General features: G+C 36.7%; 1 protein-coding gene across 3 annotated transcripts in view; it reads right to left on the bottom strand.

The window, feature by feature from the left end:
* The window catches only part of DPY19L1 (dpy-19 like C-mannosyltransferase 1), a 46794-nt gene that overhangs the window by 8142 nt on the left and 21796 nt on the right, over nucleotides 1-16856 (bottom strand). For all 3 annotated transcript variants that reach the window (XM_086847557.1, XM_086847549.1, XM_086847562.1), the window contains exons 10-19: nucleotides 16663-16762; nucleotides 15193-15270; nucleotides 13495-13581; nucleotides 11951-12010; nucleotides 9517-9597; nucleotides 8642-8743; nucleotides 7872-7943; nucleotides 5781-5830; nucleotides 5145-5169; nucleotides 3534-3653 (exon numbers count right to left, since the gene is read on the bottom strand). In XM_086847557.1, the coding sequence (XP_086703683.1) occupies nucleotides 3534-3653; nucleotides 5145-5169; nucleotides 5781-5830; nucleotides 7872-7943; nucleotides 8642-8743; nucleotides 9517-9597; nucleotides 11951-12010; nucleotides 13495-13581; nucleotides 15193-15270; nucleotides 16663-16762 (775 nt within the window). The remainder of the gene's footprint in view (nucleotides 1-3533; nucleotides 3654-5144; nucleotides 5170-5780; nucleotides 5831-7871; nucleotides 7944-8641; nucleotides 8744-9516; nucleotides 9598-11950; nucleotides 12011-13494; nucleotides 13582-15192; nucleotides 15271-16662; nucleotides 16763-16856) is intronic.

The following is a 16856-nucleotide window of genomic DNA, read 5'->3' as shown; positions in this document are numbered from 1 at the left end:
AGCTGAGATTCCTCTGTAGGCTGTGGTGATGACCATGGTGAAGCAGCTGTGCCCCTGCAGCCCATGGGGATCCACAGGGGATGCAGTTACATCATCTGTAGCCCATGAGGGAGGTGCCCACACTGGAGTGGGTGGATGCCTGGAGGAGGCTGTGATCCAGTGGGAGACTCGGTAGAGAGAGGGTCTTGCTTCTAGGCTGGAGCAGCCTGTCCTTGGAGGACTGGACCCCGTGGGAAGAGATCCACGCTACAGCAGTTTGGGGAGGACTGTGTGCCCATGGGACTGACACTGCAGCAGGTACAATTTGGCTGCTGCTCATGGGAGTGGACCCACACCGGGGCAGTTCAAGGAGAACTATCTCCTGTGGGAGGGACCCATGGTGCAGCAGGGGAAGGACTCCTCTCCCTGAGCAGCAGAAGAAAAATCTTGGTGATGAACTGACCAAAACCCCCATGCCCTGTCTCCCTGCACTGTTGGTGGGAAAGAGGGAGGGGCTGGGGAGGGAGAAGGTGTTTTAAGGGCTTATTTTACTTCTCATTATCCTCCCCTGATTCTGTTAGTAATAAATTTCACTTCGTAACTAAAGTTGAGCCTTGAAATATTTTGCCCTTGAAATATTTCTCCCAGTCCTTATCTCACTCATGAATCTTTTGTTAACTTTTTTTCCTTTTCCCTCCTTTGCCTTGCTGAGACAGGGGAGGGTGAGCAAGGGACTCTTGTGGGTGCCTGGCTTTGGTCCAGTGTCCAACCACAACACATGCTGAAGCCATGCTGTATTACTTGGAAGATTATCAGCCTTTCCCTACTAAAGCAAGCACACATCTGTCAGACTAGAAAAAAATCCAGCTTGTCTTCTATGGGTATCAATCAGCACCAACCTAGGGAACACACAGAACAGGCAAAAGAACCTTCACTAATAACAGGACAAGAAAATCGATTTTATTTTCAATTACACTGCTCCCCTTAAAGTTGGGCTCACTTAAACACTTTTCCTGAGGCCCAAGACAGGGCCAGGATATTCCCAGGCTGTATTATATACGGCTGCTGGTCATTTATCCCCTTCTGCACAAAGTAAATGTGTGACCTACAGCAATCTAAAGCCCTTCCCTAGCACTCACGACCTATTTCTTTCAAGCCAACTATGCTTCCATGATGCTGCAATGAACAAAGGAATTGTTGGGAGTCAACTGGTCCAACAGGGGCAGCTCCCAGAACAGGTCTGCAATCACAGCTCCCTTAGAAGCTTACTCTCACTCTACAGTAGGAACAACCAAAGGGCCAAAATGCACTTGGAAGCAGCAGATAAAAAAATATTGACAAAATACTCTGAACCTATCCTCCCTTCCAGTATTTACACACTTATGACACATGGCTTCCTCTAAGATCCAACACACAACAATTATGAGAAGCACCAGCATTCACTAACTGGCCTCAGCTGCAGTACTAAAAACCCAGAACAATCCAGGAAGAACTACTGAAATCCTATTACCCAGGTGCTTTAAAAAAATAAAATTGCCATGCAGCTAAAAAAAACAGTACAGATTTTACAGTGGCACAAAATATATAAATACTTTTCATTCTGAACTTCACTACAAACTACTGCTACTACCACCACCACAACCAACAGGGCAGAAAAGCCCATCAAGAAACTCAGCTAAAAGCAGAACTAAGAACAAATCAACTTTGGACAGCATTAATTTAAACTGTAATTGTTATCTAGAAATTGCATGTAAAAAAAACATTTTTTTCATTTTGTTTTTCTGACTTTTGAAAAGCAGCTTCATTTCAAACACATTATGAAAGTTCACTTAGAAAAATAACCAGTGCAACTGCTATTGTTTGAACAACTAGACCACCTAAGAGGATGCCAGCATTTCAAGAAAACTAAGAGCTGCAAAACTGAACACCTGCAAATCTTCCAGAATAGCCAGCATGTAGAGTAAATTCCTAAGTCCCAATACTCAATTACAAGGTGGCTAAAGAAAGAGGTTTTGACAATTTCTTACCATTTTATATTTTAACTGTAGAGATTCTTTTGATGTTGGCAAACAGTCAGCACTTTTATCCATGCCAAGTACATCAGGCATCAAGAATGGGATGAGCACAACATTTAAGCAGACTGATACTGTGTTAGCTGTCCAGTGTTATAAAGCACTACCCTTCTCTACAGATCATTTAGGAAGCAGTTCAGTTTTCTGGAAAACAATTATTTGTTCAGCTGGCCTAACACGAGATAGCTTTCTCCCCTTCACATACATCTGTCTCATTCACTCATCTTCCAGTTGTTTGACACAGGTATCAGCTGTTCACAGACAGGAACTGCCTTCACCACACCACTCTAATTCCCCTTTAGACACTTTCTACAAAATCACAGTGCAGGTGACAGGAACCTCCGAAGGTCCAGCCCTGCTGCTTTGGCATGGTCACCCAGAGACAAGTGCCCCAGGTCCATGTCCAGACAGCTTCTGAATACCTCCAAGGATGGACTCTCCACCACCTCCCTGGGCATCCTGTGCCAGTACTTACCACCCTCACAGTCAAAGTTTACACGTGTTCAGAGGGAACTGCCTGCATTTCAGCATGTGCCTATCACCTCTGGTCCTATCACTGGGCACCATGTGAAAGACTCTGCTGTTCCTCCCAGTTTTGTACCATCAGTAAACTTGCTGTGGCTACACTCTGCCCCACCATTCAGTCCATTAACAAAGACATTGAACAGTCTCGGACACAGCACTGGCCCCACAGGTTTCTGGCCTTCCACCAGACTTGGCACCACTGATCACCCCTCTCTGGGCCCAGCTGTTCAGACAGTTTTCAATGTACCTCCCTGCCTGCTTCCCACACTATTTAGTAAGCAAGGACTACTTACCCTACTTTTGCTGAGTTTTCAAAGTTTCTAAAACAGCTATTTAAATAGAGATTTAATCATGTTCACTTCTCAAAAACACAGATAATGAGACGTGGAAAGCTTATTCTAAGACCTTTCATATCTGGAGGAAATCTAGTAACATTTGATCTCATACATTATGTCGAAGTAGAAAGATTAAGTCTGAGTTAGGCATATGAGTTTTGATTTTTAAGACTGAAATGTATTCAACATGCAAGACTTCAAACGAGACTTCTGGAAAGAATTAATAGACAAGAAATATGCAAGGCAATAAGCTCTGAAAAGCTGTGAAAACAATGTAAACAAAGACAAACACTGGATAAAATTAATAGTCAATAAAAACTTGCAGCGGCATAGAGGTGTGCAAACACAGTAAAACCCAAGATATGTCTCCCTGTGCTCAAGCTTGATACACAGCATGTTAACTCGTGTAATAATGCAGTTGGACAAGTTGCATAAAGCAAGTCTTTAGCTTTATTTCGGAAGAGAGGAGAATGGAACCATTTTTTGACAGCCAATATAATCTGGTTTATTTTTATCTGATACTCTCAGATTCAGCAATTACACACAGAGAAATCTGCTTTAGCACAAATATCTGTGTAATAATCTAAGTACTGAGATAGCTACAGGATAAAAGAGACCTTACCTGCTTTGAACACACCAAGGAAGCCATAATACACAGATGTGGTGTTAAAAACAGCTTTAGTCTCATGATTAAAATTGCTAGGACACTGTATGCCAATAGTTGCAATGCATGGAATACCAGCTGAAAAGAAAAAAAGAAACCACAAGACAGAAGCAAATCTGCATACTTTTCATTTCTGCCTTAAACACACAACTTCATTTTCAGTATAGCTTAAAGTTTGTCTGAAAGAGTCCAAGTCAAAGTAAAGATATTCATATTTTAGATGATGATAATGATTTTCTGTTATCTTTAGTCTAAAGTGCATGTAGTATGCTAAGGAATGAAATAACAGGAAGGAGAAACATTATCTATAAAAGAAAAAGAAGCTAGAGAAGCAGCTAGCTATTTAAAAAATCCTTAGACATTAACAGACAATTATATATGTAAAATTTCTTGTATAACCTCTTTATAGAGGTTAAGAGAGCCTGCTTTTTAGTACCCATAATACCCAAGTATGGAGTAAGAGAAGCAAGTAAGATCATCCTTGATAATCACATAATCAGAGGCAGCTTGCTTTAGTATTCTAAAAAGCATTAGATATGTCACTCACTACTAACATTAATCTATGTTACTTGTCAAAGTGCTGTGCCAAATCAGAGGCATTTTTGCAATCAGTGCTTTTATCTGATTATCATAGAATCATTTAAGTTTGAAAAATATCTCTAAAATCAAATCCATTCATTAATCTAACACTGCCAAGTCCACTGCTAAACCATGACGTCAGTGCCACACCTACATATCTTTAAATACCCTCAGGGATGGTGACTCAACTCCTTCCCTGAGCAGCCCATCCCACTGCTTGACAATACTTTTGGGTATTTTTCCTAACAGCCAATCTAAACCTCTTCTAAGGCAACTTGAGGTTAAACCATGACAGGCATCTACCAACTCTCTGAGCCACCTGATCCCAGTATTTCTCCACTCTCATTGTAGAAAGATTTCTTCCTTATAGCTAGCCTGAATCTACCCAATTTTAAGTCATTATCCCTTGTCCTATTGAAGTAGTTCTCATCTTTCTTATAGGTCCCCTTTAAGCAATGAAAGGCCCCAGTAAAGTCTCCCCGTAGCCTTCTCTTCTGCAGGCTGGACAACCCCAATTCTCCCAGCCTGTCTTCACAGGAGAGGTGTTCTATCCCTGTTTCCATGGACCTGCTCTAACAGGTCCATGTTAGTTAGCAGTTTTACTCAAAAGAACCGTGTGTGTACTACAACATTCATTATGGCATATCTCAAAACAGAATTTGAACATTATCCCTCATGGGAAACCCCAGTAAAGGAACCAATCTCCTTCTCTGTCTCCATGTGGAAAATGGAAGGTCTAGTCTAATTTCAGTGTCTTTTGGAACAACTACAGTAAAAGCCCAAGATCCCCCTCTTGCAAGTCACCCCCATTAGCCAGACTATGCCTTTGTTCAACATTTCAGATTTATTCTGGTGACATACCAAAGAGGAGGGAAATAACGATGCAAATACTTAGGTTCAAATATCAGCATCAGCCCACTGCAACCTGCCTTTCAATATTGAGTATTTGCACTAACATAGGAATGAATTTGTGCAGAAAAAGAATCTTACCTCACCATGGTTAAAACGTTCTTCTCTGAAAAAAATAACAACCCAAAACCCACCATTATTAATGTACTACAGAGCACTGGTTTTATTTTAAAATCATCTCTAATGGCATTATACAATGCAACTAATCCAGTAAGCGTGAATTAAGAATTTTTTTTCCCTTCTATGCAAGTTTTGAAATAAACTGCAAATCATAACTATTTTCCTCAATCCCTGTATCTATTTGGAAATCTTGAGTATTGATTTTAGCAGGTTTTTAAAATTACTTCCATGAGATGAAACTCAGGTATCTTTACAACCTGGAAGAAAATAATGGGGAAAAAGAATTTGCATTCACTATTTATAGTAAAAAAGCAAAAAGGGCATATAAATGCTGATTTAGGAACAGAGAAGAAAAGCAAATAATATAAAATCTAGGTATAAATGGGTTAAGATGTCTAAAACAGGTTTAGCAGATAACCTTAGTTTTAGCTATAATATAAAAATACCATTTGTAATACATCCATTCAGTTACTGAACTGCACATAACTAACCTTTCAAAAAGGACTTACATAATGCAGAATTCTGAATTACATAGCAAAGCAAATGAACTTCCAGCAGAAAATTCAGTTTTACATTAAAAAAGAAGACAACACTTACTTTTCATATCGGCCTGTGTGAGATAAGGACCACAGAATATATTTAATTGCCTGAAGAAAACAAGAGACCACAAAAAGTATGAACATTCATTCTTTCAAAACCATTTTGAAGCATTTTCAACATTTGCTATATTAAACTACACCTAGGTAATCTCTTTTTGAGATAATGCTAAGATAAAAGACATGCAATGTTTTAGCTAAAACTTCTTTTAGAGCATGTTTAATTAGCCAGGCAGTTAGCAGTTATCCCATCTGTTCCTGTGCAAACTGTAAGTTCTTTTTACACAAATTAAACATAATCAAATTTACAAAAACAGTTATAAACTCCAGTTTTAGTATTCATCAGCTACATATCAGAATTTTTTTTGGTGCTTAATATCAAATCAAGTTTTATCACTGACTTAGGGCTGGACCTTTGCAAAAATCTTTGTAAAGAGAATACAGAATTTTAAATACATGTTTTTGAAAACCTGTGTTTGTTCTGACTCTACTGGGTTTACATGCCAAGGTCTCAGTAGCAGGGACATTGCAGGCGTGACTTCTGTGGGAAGAGGCCAGGGGCTGCCCCCATGTCAGAGAGAGCCAGTTCCAGACAGCTTCAAACCAGACCTACCACTGGCCAAAGCTGAACTCATCTGCAACACTGGTGAGACCCCTATTGATAACATGCTTACAAAAAGGTAACTGCAGCAAGGTTAAGAGAGAGCAGTAAGAAAAATGGGAGTGAAATGACCCTGAAGTGACCGAGGTCAGTGAAGGAGCACGAGGAGGTGCTCCATGAGAACCATGAGACTGCAGCTTTTAGAGAGCACCACAGTGATGTAAGTTTATTTTTTTTCCCCTGAAGGCCCATGAAGGGTTACAGTGGAACAGACAGAAATTCACCTGAGACCTGTGCAGGACCCCGTGCCAGAGCAGGTGCAGATACCTTGAAGAATGCTGCAATCCACAGAGAGCCCACAAAGGAAAAAGCTCCTGGCAGGAACTGCAGCTTGGGGACAAGAGCCCACAAAGGAGCAGGTTTTCCAGCAAGAGCTTCAACATGTGGGAGACTCATGCTGGAGCAGCCTGTTTCTGAAGAACTGTACCCCATGGAAAGGACCTATGCTGACCCAATTTTTGAAAGAACCGCAGCCTATGGAAGGGACCCATTGAGCCTGGGGACCAGGAGAAAATGGTACTAGTTTTGGTTTTGCTTCTTGCAATCCTACTCTATTTTTACTGCTCAAAAAACTGAATTCATGTTCCTCAATTCAAGTCTGTTTTGCTCATGACAGTGAGTCAGAGTGAGGCCCTTGTACTTTACTTGACCCATGAGATTTTTCTACTCTTCTTTCCTCATCATATTGAGGGTAGGGAATGTCAGCATGGCTTGGCAGGCACCTGGCAGTCAGTAAAGGTTAACTCATCACATCAATTTCTTCCCATCTGTAAGAGACGGTCCAAAATTTCCTTCATCTGCCTCAAGACCGTCACAAGAACAGAGACTAAGACCCTGAAGCCCCCAGGGGACTTTGTGCAGGGGTTCTAGCCTGGTTGAGGTGGATGCTTGCCAAGTGATTGTTTGAAGGTGTGCTTGACCTGACAGCTGCTTCCCAGAGCAACGGGTCACACCACAATAGGCTGTAAATCTCCCCACCTTTTTGCCAACCACCCCTCGCTTTGAAACAGACTATGAAAGTGACTTTTCCAAGTTTCCAAGTTCTGAAAGAGATCTCCCCATGGAAGAAGACACTGGCGACCCCATCTCGTCTGTTGGTAGCTATAACTCGCCCTTTTTGTCTCTTTACTTTGCCTCTTTATTCCTCTCCCTCTTTTTTTCTCCCTCTCCTCTATCGCATAACCCATGTTGTCTGCACTAAAATAAAGACACATTATTGCTGTTGTGATTTAAACTGAAATCCCTTGGTGTCCTTTTCGCACTCTGAGATCAAACGAACCTCTCACAACTCCTGCTCGTGCTGGCAGATCGTGACACCATGGTAGATAGATAGATAGATAGACAGACAGACAGATAGATAGCTAGCAATACCTTCAAAAAAACTGAAATGTAAGTTCAAGATAAAGGTGACTCACTAAATCAATCACTTACCCTTTTGATGATTACTCCAAAAACCACCAGAACAACTGGTAATAGCAGAGTCTTTGTGTATCTTACTGGGGTCTAAAATGGAAATCAAGTTCATTAATTGCTTTCCTTCATCTGCAATTATTTCAATCACCATTTAAACATAATTAATATAAGGAGATCTTCCTAGATTAAAATGTAAATGTAAACTCCACCGAGGAACCATACTAAAGACATAATACTAAGGTCATAAATAAATTATTTCCCATTCTTTGGCAAGCCATCCAAAGATGAGAAATGGATTGTATCTCATTTGAATCTGAGTACTATGGGCTGACTAACCTATGAACACTCTAAATGCATATCTAGGCACTGACAAATTTTAAAAGGCTGTTAATGCCACATTATGAAGCTTCAATGCTATTCTGTAGTCTAAGCCTATCACATAAGGCCCTTGCAGTTCTCAGTTTTCCATATTCTCAAAGCCACGTACTGAGACCCCCATAAAATCTTGTTTACAGAACTGTAAGCTTTCATTTATTCCTGAGGAAGCACTTCTTTTATTCAAGCAAGCACATTTCTTAGATCTAAAATCAACACTGCTTTGGTTTAAGTTCATTTAAAGGCAATAAACCAAATTAAATTCAGCTTTAGTTCATTAATTTCTCTTTTCACAAGTATGCACTTGAACTTATGATGGCAGGAGGAGGTGTGGTTCTCAAATGTTTTAAGTAACAAATAAAGATAAAATAAAAAGTTTCCTCTTCCAAAATCACATATTTTGACAAAATTACCTCTTTTTCCATGAAGTCGAACTCAGCAGCGCAGGTATACATTAATGTATCAAAATCCTTGTAGCCAATAAATTTAGATTTCAATATATTTCCTATATGAGCCTGGTAGAATATACAGGAAAGAGATACCAAACTGTAGCAAGCAAAATCTGTCCTGTTTTCTACAGCAAAGTAGTATAAATATGACAAATTATATGGTATTGAGAAATATTTTTAATTAGAAGTTTTTACCACTTAAAATATTGTTACAAGAGCACCAAAAATCTATTTCCAGTGTATTAAATAATATCTTTGAGTCTAACACATATTGTACAGTGTTAAAAAAAAGCAGAAAAGAGCAGAATACAGGGCATTACTATTGTGATCATATTCAACAAGAGTATAGTTTTGCATAGTTGTACTTTAAGACATGACCTTCCTATCTTTCACCCCTTGATACACATCTGCAGACAGGTTTTTAATGATAGAATAAAGAGGCTGACATACAGCAAAGGCTGTACTTGTTACGACAAGCATTTCAAAACTGTCCTGAAAATTAGTCTCAGAGAAGAATAAACTGACAAACTGAGTAAATAAAGGTGTCAGCAGATGATACCCAAGACAAACAAAGCCTTATAAATCCACATTTAAAAACAAACACAGAGCGTTCACTAAGACAAAAGTAAAGATATTTGTGTTTCCATAAATTTTGGTAATAACATCTCAAAGTAATAATATATAATGAAAGAAAAAGCAAATATACAATCTCTCTCCCCCTTCTGCAAAACAAATTCTGGAAATTCAGGAAACTGTATCAGTAAAACGTCAAAATCAAATATTAAGAATGATAAAATTTTTGAAAGAAACCAACTAGATACTCTCATGAGACAACTTACATCATCAGCTATTCCGAACACAAGGGAAGTCAGGTATTTCAAGGTGACTGTCCCAAATAACCAGGCACATCCTTCAATGACCTTGAAAAATATATTTAGAATGAAATTAATATATCTTTAACTTTTGCAATTTTTTTTTTCATTTTTTAAAGACTTCTTAAATTTAGCTACTACTTACGAACTCTCCTATGTTACAGCTGAAATAATTTTGTGCAACTGATTTACACTACAGCTGTACCACTGCATACAACATTGTAACAGAGGTGGTATCAAAGTTAATTAAAAAGGGGCAGCCTCACTCTCTTTTCCATCTGTTTTGCACGAATCAGTGTGCAGGGACTGGTTCTGGACAAGACCTGCTCCATATTATCAGGTTGTGCCAGCCTGGTAATTCAGATCTTTGGAGGAATTTGCTGATTTATTGCACCATCTCAAGATGGTTCTGAGGTTAGAAGCTGATGGGAATATAAACAAAGTAAGTACAGTTACTGCTTTTAGTTATGTAGCAAGTTCATTCCTGTACCAGGAAGGTTAAATTCTTGGCAGTGTAGCTTAATCTAGCTAATTCTTTATAAAACTGGATCAACTGAATAGGACAACCTGTCTCAGTATCTTGTATTTGGGACTCACAGCAGACGCTTTTAAAGAAAATGCAACAAAAAACTGATCTTTGCCCTAATGTAACCAAGGCTTTCATGTGAAGAAGGACTGCATTCAATCATCTCATTTAATGGCTGCTAAGAAACCTAAATACCTAGAAGGTATCTATCCTAATCCTTTACTGAATGCCCCTGGGATTTTTCTTCCACAGTGGTTTTCTTATTCCTTGTAAGTTTATTGCTTCTAGCGTAACGGGCACTAAAAAACTATAATTATATTCTACTTTTATTCACTGGCTTTGTCATATTTACCTTTATTTTACAAGATGTAGAATTCTAACATATTTTAAAATCTCAGCTGTTTGGTGAATCTACATTAATAATTATCTCCATACTCTACTTAATGGTAATAGATTTTGGGAAAAAAAAAATTCTGCTCTCTCTACAGGTCCTTCTCTGTGATTGCCATCAAGTATTTCCTATTTGGTACCTACTCAGTAATGAATTGGTGTGTTCAGAGAACTTTGAGTAAGAATACTGAGATTTCTCTGCTGAATGTAGCACTTTATTTGGGATCAATTATTTTATATACACTTTTAGGGTCATGGTGGTCTTTGGAAAACTCACCATTTAATCCTGCCCTTTTTTCTGACCTTCTAACATTCATACCTTATCTCATGGAGTTTAATTTCTTTTATAGCTCCAGTTAGACAGCTTCTCCAAAAAGTTCCTGAAATTTATGTACATTACATTCACCCACACACCCTTATCTACATCTTTCACAGAAGTCAAACACTTTTGCAAGGCATGACTTCCTTCCACAAAGGCTGCATTAGATGTCTCTCATTATGCTGCACATACACAGAGCTTAACACCTTCCTCGTTGTATCAAATTTTTATTGATTTATTTTTATTTTTTACAAAACCCAGATTTTTTAGTTTGCTGTTCCACAAGCACCTTGGATCTCCATTTCAGAAAACTGACATGAAATTTTCCTACACTCTCATTTTCCCTGGTACTACAGCCAGGCATGTATACATTCACTGCAATTTGCTATAAATATTTTAATTCCTTCCTATTCTAATTCCTTTATAATAACTATATAAATTTCATCCAGTTTTGCTAACAGCTTACCCTTCATTTAATACGAATGCCTGCCTTAAGTCAAGCATAGTCTTGGTATGCTCCCATTTCAGGTGTTTTTCCATGTTAACATTATATTTTAAGTAGCAAGTCGCTTCTCATGTTTCCTACAGTGTTACATTTTTTTCATAATAGTTTTGGAAATGTTCTCCCTGTTTGGACATGACTTCTACTACCCTCCAACTCACACACACACCCCACAGTGTTTTCACTCTGGCTTGATTCCTTATGTAATTTTAAGATGTTTGCTGCTGTCATAAAAATATCCTTTAAAAATTATGTAGATATCCACGTTTTATGTGGAGTATCCAATGCAGTACCTTAATCTCCATTTCTGCAAGCACTGTAAACTTTCACTTGCTTTTTCTAAATTGACCTTTACGTTAACAGGATTTCCATACAGATCTTAGGTTTTGTAAACATGTCAGCAATTTAAAATTAAACATGTTGCCATTTAAAGGCTATTTCAGCTTTCTGATATACATGTCTGTTTATGCTGTCTTTATTTCTTCAGGAATTCAAGACTAATTGCTGGAAGCATTGACAATTTATTAAAGACAGTAGTTCAGCTATATTCCTTGATTTTCAGTTACTAGAAATGAAACTAGAAGTTGTTTCTGTATTTGACAAAAACAAAAAAACAAAAGGTCATAGTTTTTCTCTGTAATTCAAAATATACTAAATTCCTTACCCATACATAGACTTCTCTTTTGCGCCTTTTCAAGACTTTTGGACTCCATTCAAGAATTCCCTAATAAAAAAAAATTAATGCACATTTTCAGCAATGTAATAACAACAAGCTATTCCAGTACCCTGAATGAGAGATGTTCCTTTTAGTAAGCCTATTGCATCATATATTTATTTATTAAAAAATCTTCCATAATTAATACAACCTGAGATATGAATATATATAGTATGATTTCACCCTGCACTGGCAAAATTTGCCAACATAAAAACTCTTACTGCAGTTTGAGTACAATTAATGGAAGACTACATTTCTCCTGAATGAGTAAGGAGATTCTGTATTATTCAGTTCTAAGCTTCTTTAAATTAAAACCAATGGGAAACTGAGCTCTGTCTGCTTCTGTGAATGACAAGAGACTGAAGCAATAAATAAATCACTGGCAGTATAATACAAACAATTTTCACATAAGGCAACAGAACACAGAGAGCAGTAGGAGTCACTCCTTTCTGTTTCACAGTATGTTCATTTTATGACATAAGGAAGACCCATTTTAGGCTAATTTGATGAACAATGTAATTAAAGGCTTCCAGAAATCCAGTCCATATGTGAGACTGAGGCCGGTATAAGCATCCAAATAACACACAAACAACAAATACTTTTTTAAAAGCAGAACACAGGTTTTCTGAGCAAGGAACTCTACAGGTTGAGAACTCAACTCAACACTTAATATAGAATTACAAAACCTGCTGCAAGAAACTAGAATAGATTCATAACAAGCAAACTATACTACAGAAAATATGCAGCCGTGGCAGTTTACTGTTAGCATAAGAGAGAAATTGCCACATTCTTCCTGACTGACAAAATATAAACAAACAAAAAGAATCAGAAACTAAGATGATTTCAAGTAAGCTAAAGAGGATCTGTTCACAACACTTTATCTCCTATTTTTTACATACATAAACCCTTTATGAGGAACTATACAAAACTGAAAGAGGTTGTGAGGTTTTTTCCTATTTAAAGAAAAATTAAGATAATGAATGGTGAGATGATGAATCCTCAGTGAATAATTTCATGAACATAGCAGTATGATGCAGCAGTTTCAAACAGTCTTAAACCACATTATATATGGTTTAGTCATTTGTTCTACACTAGAGGATTTATTATCAATAAGAAGCATTTAAATGAAGCTCCCCTCCTTGCTCATGTTCTTGTTTTACAGTCACTCTGGTCAAAACTACATACATGGTAAATTTTATATTTTTATAAAAAGAAGAGAACTATAAAAGTAGAAGAGCAGAGTCTTAACTGAATTTCTTTTACAAAGAGGTTTAGGTATAAATACATGATTTCTTGAATTAGTATTTACCCTTTCACCAGATATCTTTATGATCTAATTCTGCTTCTCATGTGATAGGTTTCTCATCTGTCTGGTAATGCAGCAGTTTTCACATCAATATTTATCTATACATCAATGATATTTTACATCAATAAATATATAACACTACAGCACTGCAGTCTTAGCACAGCACGATTCTTCTTAAGCAGCTTACCGAGATAACTACTAAAGATGCAGCATAATATGATGTCAGTAACATTGAGTTACCAAACATCAGAATAAAACACACCAGAAGAGATACCTGAAAGAAGAAAATAAAAATGACTCAATTTAAAACCAGGAAAGTTAAGGATTACCTAATGTGTTAACAGCTTTAAATTTAAAAACACCTACTTTACAGCAAAGTGCAAGCCTGATACTCACACTTACATATTTGTTCTCAAAATACTGATTGTAAAGGCTTAATGACAGCAGAGAGCCAAGTGTAGATTATTGTCTCAATTTATTTATTAAAAGTATGTAAAAACAAAGCCTGGTCAAAGGATAAATTTATGTAACACAACAGCTACATTTCTGAAGTTATTTCTAACATATTCATGTTTTTCTAAATTACTGCATGAGTTCTCTCCATCCTGCTTGTTACCTTTTAGAAGTCTGGACAAACATAAAAATGAATAGAATGTTTTATGTTTTCTTTCTTCCTAACTGACAAACATGTATTTAAAATACCATCATCATCAAAGTCAAGGAAAGAGAACTATGACAATTTGATCATATGCAGCTAATTTTATGAGCTTGAAAGTCAAGGCTGAAATACAACTTTTATCCACCATCCTGATCTACTGTGCTCTCTTTTCTAACAGAAAGCAATCTGAATTACATTTTCCAACTTGAAGGGCAAAAATCAATAAGCAAGCTCTGTCTTCTTTTATACACAGAAATAAGGAAAAATAACATAGTAATCTGCAGACTTTTCTACTCCCCTCTTCACATAGTTAAGACTTTCATTTTCCACAGAAGGAGGAAGGTAGGAGGGAGGCAAAAATTGAAAACACCACAATAGAGACTGGCAGTTTACCCAGACTCACTAAGCTGTCTCTGTAATATAACATGACTGTTTATCTATCTGAAAATAGGCTATTTATGGCACTTCAGCACTTAAATTATGATACAGCTATTGCCATAAGCCAGAAAGCTCAAGTATGTCATCCTGCTTCTGTCAAAAAACTACCAAATAAATCTGCTTATTCTGTCCCTGCTTCATGCAGCTAATCAGTTGCATAGAACTTACCACTACCTTTAGTTTATCATTTACAGTATTTCAAAAAAATATTTGAACACATATGAAATATAATTTGGTTTCTTTTCTGGGGAAATATTCTATTTTTGCCCACTGAGTTAGCATAGACAACTTTAGCAAAAAAAAAAAAAAAAAAGAAATGTAAACACCATCACATTTCTTAAAACAACTTGTCTACTTCTTCCTTTATATTTAAAACTGTAATCTCACTTCAAAAACAAAACTTGATCATTATCTCAACTTAAAAAATTAAAATCAGGTATTATGCAGAAACTTACACATCTTTTACTTATCATTTCCTTCCTTTCTTGACTTTCTCACCCAGATTTGAAAAAAAAAAAAAAAAAGAAAAAATGTTTTTGAACTTAACAGTTTATTTTCTTGTCCTCCTTTCTAAGTATCTCCCCAAATAGTTAAACCATGAGATCTTTGCATGGTCAAGACTAAAGCAGTTTTCAAAACTCAATTTTAATTCCAATCCAGACCCCTCCCTCCCTTATCACTGCATGTTTTCAACCTTTGCACAACTAAGGAAAACACTTCAGACAAATGGTCTTTTTTCATGCTTTGACCTGTTTCAGGGGACTTAAGTTTTTTTTTAAAAAGCATTACCATATGTGCAGATAGTATCTTCTGTAATTTGCTGGAGTCAATATAACCCATAATACACACCGCAAATAATGAAGCTATCTAAAATCAAAAGTGAAAGGGAAGTTAAAACAATTTGCACTTGTGTACTCCTTCATGCAAAAGAAAAGATTATTCAAACAATCATTAACTTTTATTGCTACTTTTTGCTAAGTACTTAGGCGTTTCATAATTATTTCTTTCAAAAATACTGTTCTGGTGCCCTAAATAAGAATTATCAAATATAGTTAAATATTTAAGAAATAAGTATTCAACTTTATGAGAATGCAAGTCACCAGAATACAGCACTAACACAATACCTTTTGTCTTTTAACTTGAAACAAAATTTAAAAAAAAAAACCAAACATAAAAAATCCCAAACAAAGCAAACAAAAATCCAAACCAAATAAATCAAACCAAATAAACCAAACAAAATAAAAATGGGAAAAAACCCCCAAAACCGAGAAAACTCCAAAGCAACCAAAACACCCAAAATGTATCAGTCAAAAACACAGAATAATTAGTCATTAATTTTAAGTTTTCAGCAAAATATGGAAATAGCCACAATTTTCTGCTGAGGAAAATAAGACTTGTTGACTTATTGATAATACATCTTCTTAAAAGTCATATGGGAAATTAATAAAATTATGAAATGAACCTGAATTTTCAAATTTCAGGCTTAGCATTTCACACAGGTTACAGTGACAAGTTTCTCTCAATATTTTACAGAATTTATTGATTTTCTCTTATGCAGATAGAAAACTTGCACACTGCAGCTTACATTATTTAAAGCTATCAACTCAAACCAGGCAACATCTGCTTAAAGTAAGGCAGAGAAGTGAAAAGGTCTGGAGACACACAGATGAATTTCAGTCAAATGGCTGCATTTCAACCAATTCAAACACTAAGGAAATTGCTGTGTGACAGTACCCTACTGCTCCAATCAGCATTCACTAGATTTCAATGCCAACTACAGCTACCTCAACTATCCAAAATCTCAGACTACAGCACTACTCACAAACTCATCAAAATTATATAGGAAATCATGCAAAATCATGCCAGATATTACATGCCATGCAAACACTGGTACATTTAAAAATTTTTAACAGTCTAAAGAGATGCAAGATCAACGTTTTTTTATTTTTGTGCTTCAAAATACAACGTTTTTGTTCTTGTACTAATGTTCTGATCTCAGGCTAGAGGCTGTTTATATGGGAAAAGTAAGTCTTTTCAGTCCTGGGGACAAAATGGTAAGTAGTGTAAATTGTCAACTTTTAACCTCAAGACTAGAAAAATATTGATTTGATAAATGGTGAGAATCTTTCCTGACAGCGAGAATGAAATCTGGCTAAAAAGAAAGATCTGTATAGCTGTGAATTCAATGGCTGTCTCAAGAAAGCAGTCGATTTGTCCAGGTTAGACAAAGAGGCTATTTAGAAGTAAATATGGGCTTACCTGAGTTAGAAGAACAAACTGAGCAAACTGCCAGGGAAGCATGAAAAAGATATTAGAAACACACAGTGCAATCAAGCTTCCTGTATTAATACTCGGAATCCTTGGGAAAAAGAGACAGAATAGGCATCAGTAAGTACAATTACACAGGTGTTTGCATATAATTGAAAAGTACAATAGAAAATGCAATAAGAACA

Source organism: Cyanistes caeruleus, chromosome 1 (assembly GCF_971803275.1).
Source record: "Cyanistes caeruleus chromosome 1, bCyaCae1.hap1.1, whole genome shotgun sequence".
Taxonomy (NCBI): Eukaryota; Metazoa; Chordata; class Aves; order Passeriformes; family Paridae; genus Cyanistes; species Cyanistes caeruleus.
Note: the sequence above shows the minus strand (reverse complement) of the source record. Positions and strands in the feature narration are given on the sequence as shown.